The sequence below is a fragment of the Hylobates moloch genome, unplaced genomic scaffold (genome assembly GCF_009828535.3).
Source record: "Hylobates moloch isolate HMO894 unplaced genomic scaffold, HMol_V3 SCAFFOLD_15, whole genome shotgun sequence".
NCBI lineage: Eukaryota > Metazoa > Chordata > Mammalia > Primates > Hylobatidae > Hylobates > Hylobates moloch.
Genome location: NW_026652290.1, coordinates 34,143,799 through 34,153,996, shown reverse-complemented (window position 1 = coordinate 34,153,996; position 10,198 = coordinate 34,143,799). Strand labels below are relative to the sequence as shown.

At 40.1% G+C, this 10,198-nt stretch overlaps 1 protein-coding gene across 1 annotated transcript in view; it reads right to left on the bottom strand.

Annotated features, from left to right (window-relative positions):
- Positions 1–216: 216 nt before the first annotated feature.
- The window catches only part of LOC116483972 (sulfotransferase 1C4-like), a 33,949-nt gene continuing 23,967 nt past the window's right edge, over positions 217–10,198 (bottom strand). Inside the window, exons 6-7 of the mRNA XM_032178552.2 lie at positions 2,175–2,349; positions 217–444 (exon numbers count right to left, since the gene is read on the bottom strand). Of these exons, the coding sequence (XP_032034443.1) occupies positions 332–444; positions 2,175–2,349 (288 nt within the window). The 3' untranslated portion in view covers positions 217–331. The remainder of the gene's footprint in view (positions 445–2,174; positions 2,350–10,198) is intronic.

Genomic DNA, 10,198 nt, shown 5'->3' with positions numbered 1-10,198 from the left:
ATTATAATAAAATACAGAAGAAGGATATATAAATGGGACAGAAATGATTAAATGTTTTATATATATTACATGTTGAGATATTGAAATTCACCTAAACCCTGAAAATCTGCAGAGAAGGGAGAAAAACACAAAACATAATAATTATATAACAAGTCAGATTGTGGGTAATCCAAAAAGCAGATGAGAAATTCAAGGATAAAGAATGTTCATGCCCTTGTTTAAAAACTCTTACACTGAGTCAGACAAACCATTAGTGGTATTTGGAAACAGATTTCCTTTTCACTTTACAGAAGCTGGTGAGAGAATATGTTTTATTCTCTCACTGTGTTTTTTAGAGTTCCATGCAAAATGACAGTGAAGTGTCAGCCATATTTTTCTCATAGTATTCATTAAATTGCTTGTTCTGAGCTTCAGTGAACTGATTTTTCCAATCTCCCACGACTCCTGCAAAGAGTAATGCAGAGCATATTCAATGATATTTTCATAAACTTTGACCATTTTGGATTTAGATAATCTCATTCCTCTCAATACTTAGATTGCTTATATAGATATTAATACATTGTCCTGCTGACATCGAAGTGAGAAAAGAAGCCACAGGTATGAATACTCCATTTCAGAAGTGAGGTATTTGTAAATAGCAAGTTTTGTACTGAAACACAAAACTTGCTGGGTAAGGCCTGAACTCTAGACCACAGGTTCCCTAATTCTCTGCATTTCTCTGCTGTACCAGCACTTTCTTAAACCTCAATATATCTAACATTCTATCCAAGTTAGTGAGACCTAATTTACTTACCCTATCTTCAGAGGTCACTGAATGACCACATTCTCAGAGTATCATGTGCTCCTTCCATCTGTGCCTCTAGTTCAGACAAAATTCTCAGTTGAACACAACTGAGAACTCTCTTTTCCAATCTAAATTCTCATTGCTGTAAACATATAATTAAGTTAAAGCAATAGAATATGAAGCAATGGTAGGGTTGGCTAACTTTGTTTTATACTTATGCAATAGAGTATTCAAATTTTTTTTTAGCTTCAATAGCCAAAAATGGTCAGATAACCATTAGCAAGCTATTTCTCTTCTGTTTGCTCCAGAGTATTGAATGTATTTAGGCACTTTGAGCTGTATAACATAATTTTCATGTGTGCCATGTAAATTTGCTTGTCTATGAGTAATATCATCATATTACTTACCAGTTGGTTTAAAAGAAAACTAGGCTAATTGATTAAATTAGAGAGGATACTTCTCCAGTAAGCCTTAGATTTTTGCTTTTTTAAAAAAAAAAGTACTAGATAATTTTTTAAAAAGTTACCAAAATAGGCCGGGCGCGGTGGCTCAAGCCTGTAATCCCAGCGCTTTGGGAGGCCGAGGCGGGCGGATCACGAGGTCAGGAGATCGAGACCATCCTGGCTAACACGGTGAAACCCCGTCTCTACTAAAAATACAAAAAATTAGCCGGACGTGTTGGCAGGCGCCTGTAGTCCCAGCTACTCAGGAGGCTGAGGCAGGAGAATGGCGTGAACCCGGGAGGCAGAGTTTGCAGTGAGCCGAGATCGCGCCACTGCACTCCAGCCTGGGGGACAGCGCAAGACTCCGTCTCAAAAAAAAAAAAAAAAAAAGTTACCAAAATAAAGAGAATGAAACAAAATTAGTCTTCATTTAAGGAGCCAACTGTTGGATAGTGGAGGGTGCTCAATGGGCTGGAGACTGAATCCCAGTCTGGCTAGGCTCTGACAATGATGACTCATAGTCCTACCTTGGCCATTCTGTGAGATGACACAGACTGAGTGACAGCTGAAGTGCCACCCTCTGACTCCTAAGGCCAATGACATTTGCCACTGTCTCCCAGAATGTATTGGGAGGAATATTTGTTTCATGGAGATTAATAGGCTTTACTGGAGAAAGAGTTTCTGGTCACATACATTTTTGAAGCTCTGAGTTATGCAGTTAAACCAGTTTCCTTGCAGAAACTATAATATGCTTCAAAGGGTGTAGGGCATGGTGTGTATTGTCCCACACTTCTCTGATGGTGAAGCACATGCTCTTGGAATAAAGCTTTAAACAACTCACTTCAGGAAACACTGTAAACAGTGGTTTCAACTAGCTTGAAGGTGAGAAGACATTGATAAATTGATATTTTTTTCCATTGTCAGGAAAGAAAGCAAGTATACATCACCTTTTCTCAAGAATGGAGAGAGATTATGATTCATTCTAATTTCATTTATGTAGTTGGTCATGGGGTTCTTTTTCATTACATCAAATGAAGTATTATAAACGATTTTGTCTAAAATCTCTTCTTTGAGGTTCTTCCCCAGGAATTCCATTATCTTTCTAATTTCACATTTTGGATCCTGTTGGGGAGAGTAGAAGAAAAGAGAGCTCTCTAACAAAGGAAAAAAATATAACAACAGTCCAACCTTGAAGAACTGTGGGAATGAGGGTTAAAATATTTTAAACGATGTCAGTTTATGTTTAAAAGTAATTTTGAAATGCTTTGCTTATTAACATATGCAGATTTGTAAATGTCATTCAACAAATACAGCAATCTTAAAGTGCAGTGATATGAAAACAAGTGTGTTTGTTCCTGTGCTGTAGCTGATGTTAAGAGGACATGCTGAGAAGGGTTTCATCTGGGAAGTTTAGTATTTTACTCACTTTCATTGTTAGCAGATAAGAAGTTATTTTGGAAAAACATCACGAGACGGCTGAAAAACTCTGAAGACAAAAGACATAAACTATTGGGAGCTCTATCACCTGAGAAACCCAAGTACTCATCCTGGAAGATGTAGGGCAAGATTATATTGCCTTTCTACTACTGCAGCTGGTGCTCGCTTGAAAGGATCACCTCCTGGCTGGAGGCCAAGCAACTCGTTATAGCAACTCATAACAGAACAACCCTGCTCCAAAGAAGGAGAAAAAACAATAGCTAATTCCACTGCCTGCAACACTCTGGCTAACTAGAGATCTTGAGTCTGTGCATGTGACAACTTCATTGCTAGCATAACCAGCATTCAAGAAAACCAGTGAACTAAACAAAACTACAAACAGGGACTCCCAGAGTTTAGTTGTAGTTTAATTGTGATGTGACACCCTAACATCACAATTAAAAGAACTAGAGAAGCAAGAGCAAACACATTCAAAAGCTAGCAGAAGGCAAGAAATAACTAAGATCAGAGCAGAACTGAAGGAAATAGAGATCTGAAGATGGATCACATCACAGGACTCTCTGCAGACACTCCCCAGTGCCAGCCCATAGCCTAGTAGCTCTACTGGGTGGCTAGGCCCAGAAGGGCAATAACAGTCACTGCAGTATGGCTCTCCAAAAGCCCTAATCCTAGAGGAAAGCAGGGAGAGCACCACATAAAGGAGTTAGCCTGTGGGACAAAAGAATCTGAACAACAGTCCATGGATTCCAGATCTTTCCACTGAAACAGTCTACCCAAATGAGAAGGAATCAGAAAAGTAATTTTGCCCTACATCTTCCAGGATGAGTACTTGGGTTTCTCAGGTGATAGAGCTCCCAATAGTTTATGTCTTTTGTCTTCAGAGTTTTTCAGCCGTCTCGTGATGTTTTTCCAAAATAACTTCTTATCTGCTAACAATGAAAGTGAGTAAAATACTAAACTTCCCAGATGAAACCCTTCTCAGCATGTCCTCTTAACATCGGCTACAGCACAGGAACAAACACAATTTTGATAATATGGCAAAACAATGTTCTGTAACACCCCTAAAAGATCACACTAGCTCTCCAGCAATGGATCCAAACCAAGAAGAAATCTTTGAATTGGCAGAAAAAGAATTTAGAAGGTTGATTATTAAGCTACTCAAGGAGATATCAGGGAAAGGTAAAAACCAATTTGAAGAAATTTATAAAATTAGGGGATATGAATGAAAAAATCTCCAGAGAAATAGATACCACAGGGAAAAGACAATCAGAACTTCTGGAAATGAAAAACACACTTAGAGAAATGAAAAATACACTGGAAAATTTCAATAATAGAATTGAACAAGTAGAAAAAAGTAATGCAGAACTTGAAGACTAGGCTTTTGAATTAACCCAATTCAACAAAGACAAAGAAAAAAGTACCAAAAAATGAACAAAGCCTTCAAGAAATTTGGGATTATTTTAAACAACCAAAAATAAGAATAATTGGTGTTCCTGAAGAAGAGAAATCTAAAAGTTTGGGAAAGTTAAGAGAATAATTGAGAAAAATTTCCCTGGTCTTGCTAGAGATCTAGATATCCAAATACAGGAAGCTCAAAGAATACCCAGGAAATTCATCATGAAAAAGATCTTCACCTAGGTACATAGTCATCAGGTTATCTAACGTCAAGACAAAGTAATGAATTTTTTTGGGGGGGACAGTATTTTGCTCTTGTTGCTTAGGCTAGAGTGCAATGGCATGATCTTGGCTTATTGCAACCTCCACCTCCCAGGTTCAAGCGATTCTCCTGCCTCAGCCTTCCAAGTAGCTGGGATTACAGGCATGCACCACCACGCCCCACTACTTTTGTATTTTTAGTAGAGACAGGGTTTCTCCATGTTGGTCAGGCTGGTCTTGAACTCCCAACCTCAAGTGATCCACCTGCCTCGGCCTCCAAAAGTGCAGGGATTACAGGCATGAGCCACCACACCCAGCTGGAATCTTAAGAGCTGTGAATCAAAAGCATCAGGTAACCTATATAGGAAAACCTATCAGATTAATGCAGATTTCTCAGCAGAAACCTTACAAGGCAGAAGGGATTGGGGTCCTATCTTTAGCCTCCTTAAAGAAAATAATTAACAGCCAAGAATTTTGTATCTAACAAAACTAGCTTTGTAATGAAAGAGATAAAGTCTTTTTTAGACAAACAAATGCTCGGGGAATTCAGTGCTTGCAGAGCACTGGCAAGCTCTGCAAGACATGCCAAAAGGAATTCTAAACCTTGAAACAAAACCTTAAAGTACACCAAAATAGAACCTCCTTAAGGCATAAATCTCACAGGACCTGTAAAACAATAACACAATGAAAAAAGCACAAAGTATTCAGGCAACAACTAGCATGATGAATAGAACAGCACCTCACATCTCAATACAGACATTGAATGTAAATGACCTACAAGCTCCACTTAAAAGATACAGAATGGCAGAATGGATAAAAATCCACCAACCAAGTATCTCCTGTCTTCAAGAGACTCACCTAACACATAAAGACTCACATAAACTTAAGGTAAGGGGGTGGAGAAAGATAATCCATGCAAATGGAAACCAAAAGTGAGCAGGAGTAGCTATTCTTATATTGGACAAAACAGACTTTAAAGCAACAACAGTTAAAAAAGACAAAAGGGAAGATGGTCAAATAGGAACAGCTCCAGTATACAGCTCCCAGTGAGTTTGACGCAGAAGATGAGTGATTTCTGCATTTCCAACTGAGGTACATGGTGCATCTCACTGGGACTGGTTGGACAGTGGGTGCAGCCCATGGAGGGTGAGCCAAAGCAGGGCAGGGTGTCACCTCACTCAGGAAGTTCAAGGGGTCAGGGGATTTCCCTTTCCTAGCCAGGGGAAGCCATGAGTGACTGTACCTGGAGGAGTGGTACACTCCTGCCCAAATACTGCACTTTTCCCACTGTCTTTGCAACCAGCAGACCAGAAGATCCCCTCCTGTGCCTGGCTTGGCAGGTCCCACACCCATGGAGCCTTGTTAGCTGCTAGCACAGCAGTCTGAGATCGACCTGGGATGCAGTAGCTTGGTGGGGGGAGGGGCATTCTCCATTGCTGAGGCTTGAGTAGGTGGTTCCATGCTCACAGTGTAAACAAAGTGGCAGGGAAGCTGTAACTGGGTGGAGCCCACCACAGCTCAGCAAGGCCTAATACCTCTGTAGATTCCACCTCTGGAGATAGGGTGTATCTGAACAAAACACAGCAGACAGCTTCTCCAGACTTAAACGTCCCTGTCTGACAGCTCTAAAGAGAGCAGTGGTTCTCCCAACATGGTGTTCAAGCTGCGATAATGGACAGACTGCCTCCTCAAGTGGGTCCCTGAGCCCCATGTAGCCTGACTGGGAGACACCTCCAAGTAGGGGCTGACAGACACCTCATACAGGCTGGTGCCCCTCTGGGATGAAGCTTCCAGAAGAAGGATCAGGCAGCAATATTTGCTGTTCTTCAGCCTCTGCTGGTGAAACCTAGGCAAACAGGATCTGGAGTGGACCTCCAGCAAACTTTAACAGACCTGCAGCTGAGAGGCCTCTCTGTTGAAGGAAAACTAACAAATAGGAATAGCATCAACGTCAACAAAAAAGAGATCCACACCAAAACCCCATCTGTAGGTCACCAACATCAAAGACCAAAGGTAGATAAAACCACAAAGATGGGAAGAAACCAGAGCAGAAAGGCTGAAAATTCCAAAAACCAGAACACCTCTTCTCTTCCAAAGCATTACGACTCCTCACTAGCAAGGGAACAAAACTGGACAGAGAATGAGTTTCACGAGTTGACAGAAGTAGGCTTCAGAAGGTGGGTAATAACAAACTTCCCTTAGCTAAAGGAGCGTGTTCTAACCCATTGCAAGGAAGTTAAAAACCTTGAAAAAAGGTTAGATGAATGGCTAACTAGAATAAACAGTGTAGAAAAGAGCGTAAATGACCTGACGGAGCTGAAAAACACAGTACGAGAACTTGGTGAAGCATACACAAGCTTCAATAGCCAATTTGATGAAACGGAAGAAAGGATAGCAGTGATTGAAGATCAAATGGAATAAAGTGAGAAGACAAGATTAGAGAAAAAAGAGTGAAAAGAAATACACAAAGCCTCCAAGAAATATGGGACTATGTGAAAAGACCAAATCTACGTTTGCTTGTTGTACCTGAAAGCGACAGGGAGAACGGAATCAAGTTAGAAAACACTCTTCTGGGCCGGGCGCAGTGGCTCATGCTTGTAATCCCAGCACTTTGGGAAGCCAAGGCGGGCAGATCACGAGGTCAGGAGATTGAGACCATGGTGAAACCCCGTCTCTACTAAAAATACAAAAAATTAGCCGGGCGTGGTGGCAGGCGCCTGTAGTCCCAGCTACTCGGAGAGGCTGAGGCAGGAGAATGGCATGAACCCGGGAGGCGGAGCTTGCAGTGAGCCAAGATCGCGCCACTGCACTCCAGCCTGGGTGACAGAGCGAGACTCCGTCTCAAACAAACAAACAAACAAACAAACAAACAAACAAAAAACACTCTTCAAGATATTACCCAGGGAACTTCCCAGTGAAGGAGAAATAAAATCCTTTACAGACAAGCAAATGCTGAGAGATTTTGTCACCACCAGGCCGGCCTTACAAGAGCTCCTGAAGGAAGCACTAAACATGGATAGGAACAACTGGTACCAGCCACTGAAAAAACATGCCAAATTGTAAAGGCCATTGAGGCTATTAAGAAACTGCATAAATTAATGGGCAAAATAATCAGCTAGCATCATAATGACAGGATCAAGTTTACACATAACAATATGAACCTTAAATGTAAATGGGCTAAATTCCCCAATTAAAAGACACAGACTGGCAAATTGGATAAAGAGTCAAGACTCATCGGTGTGCTGTATTCAGGAGACCCATCTCACATGCAAAGACACACATAGGCTCAAAATAAAGGGATGGAGGAAGATCTACAAAGCAAATGGAAACCAAAAAAAAAAAAAAAAGAAAAAGCAGGGGGTTGCAATCCTGGTCTCTGATAAAACAGACTTTAAACCAACAAAGATCAAAAGAGACAAAGAAGGCCGTTACATAATGGTAAAAGGATCAATTCAACAAGAAGAGCTAACTATCCTAAACATATACGCACCCAATACGGGAGCACTCAGATTCATAAAGCAAGTTCTTAGAGACCTACAAAGAGACTTAAACTCCCACACAATAATAATGGGAGACTTTAACACCCCACTGTCAATATTGGACAGATCAATGAGACAGAAAATTAACAAGGATATCCAGGACTTGAACTCAGCTCTGGACCAAAGGGGACCTAAGAGACATCTACAGAACTCTCCACCCCAAATCAACAGAATATACATTCTCCTCAGCACCACATTGCACTTATTCTAAAATTGACCACATAATTGGAAGTAAAACATTCTTCAGCAAATGTAAAATAACAGAAATCACAACAAACTGTCTCTCAGACCACAGTGCAATCAAATTAGAACTCAGGATTAAGAAACTCACTCAAAACTGCACAACTACATGGAAACTGAACAACCTGCTCCTGAATGACTACTGGGTAAATAACGAAGTGAAGGCAGAAGTAGAGATGTTCTTTGAAACCAATGAGAACAAAAAAACAATGTACCAGAATCTCTGGGACACATTTAAAGCAGTGTGTAGAGGGAAATGTATAGTACTAAATGCCCACAAGAGAAAGCAGGAGAGATATAAATTGGATACCCTAACATCACAATTAAAAGAACTAGAGAAGCAAGAGCAAACAAAGTCAAAAGCTAGCAGAAGACAAGAAATAACTAAGATCAGAGCAGAACTGAAGGAGATAGAGACACAAAAAACCCTTTAAAAAATCAATAAATCCAGGAGCTGTTTTTTGAAAAATCAACAAAATAGACCACTAGCAAGAGTAATAAAGAAGAGAGAAGAATCAAATAGATGCAATAAAAAATGATAAAGGGGATATCACCACCAATCCCACAGAAATAGAAACTACCATCAGAGAATAGTATAAACACCTCTATGCAAATAAACTAGAAAATCTAGAAGAAATAGACACATTCTCGGATACATACACCCTTTCAAGACTAAATCAGGAAGAAGTTGAATCTCTGAATAGACCAATAATAGGTTATGAAATTGAGGCAATAATTAATAGCCTACTAACCAAAAAAAGTCCAGGACCAGACGGATTCACAGCGGAATTCTACCAGAGGTACAAAGAGGAGCTGGTACTATCCCTTCTGAAACTATTCCAATCAATGGAAAAAGAGGGAATCCTCCCTAACTCATTTTATGAGGCCAGCATCATCCTGATACCAAAGCCTGGCAGAGACACAATAAAAAAAGAGAATTTTAGGCCAATATCCCTGATGATCATTGATGCCAAAATCCTCAATAAAATACTGGCAAACTGAATTCAGCAGCATATGAAAAAGCTTATCTACCACGATCAAGTTGGCTTCATCCCTGAGATGCAGGGCTGGTTCAACATATGCAAATCAATAAACGTAATCCATCACATAAACAGAACCAATGACAAAAACCACACGATTATCTCGATAGATGCAGAAAAGGCCTTCGACAAAATTCAATAGCCTTTCATGCTAAAAACTCTCAATAAACCAGGTATTGATGGAATGTATCTCAACATAATAAGAGCTATTTTTGAGAAACCCACAGCCAGTATCATACTGAATGGGCAAAAACTGGAAGCATTCCCTTTGAAAACTGGCACAAGACAAGGATGCCCTCTCTCACCACTCCTATTCAACATAGTATTGGAAATTCTGGCCAGGGCAATCAGGCAAGAGAAAGCAATAAATGGTATTCGAATAGGAAGAAAGGAAGTTAAATTGTCCCTTTTTGCAGATGACATGATTGTATGTTTAGAAAACCCCATCATCTCAGCCCAAAATCTCTTCAAGCTGATAGGCAACTTCAGCAAAGTCTCAGGATACAAAATCAATGTGCAAAAATCACAAGCATTCCTATACACCAATAACAGACAGAGAGGCAAATCATGAGTGAACTCCCATTCACAATTGCTTCAAAGAGGATAAAATATCTAGGAATGCAACCTACAAGGGATGTAAAGGACCTCTTCAAGGAGAACTACAAACCACTGCTCAATGAAATAAAAGAGGACACAAACAAATGGAAGACCGTTTGATGCTGATGGATAGGAAGAACCAATATCATGAAAATGGCCTTACTGCCCAAAGTAATTTATAGATTCAATGCTATCCCCATCAAACTACCACTGACTTTCTTCACAGAATTGGAAAAAAACTACTTTAAACTTCATGTGGAACCAAAAAAGAGCTTGTATAGCCAAGACAATCCTTTGCAAGAAGAACAAAGCTGGAGGCATCACACTACCTGACTTCAAACTTTACTACAAGGCTACAGTAACCAAAACATTATGGTACTGGTATCAAAATAGATATATAGACTAATGGAACCAAACGGAGGCCTCAGAAATAATACCGCACATCTACCACCATCTGATGTT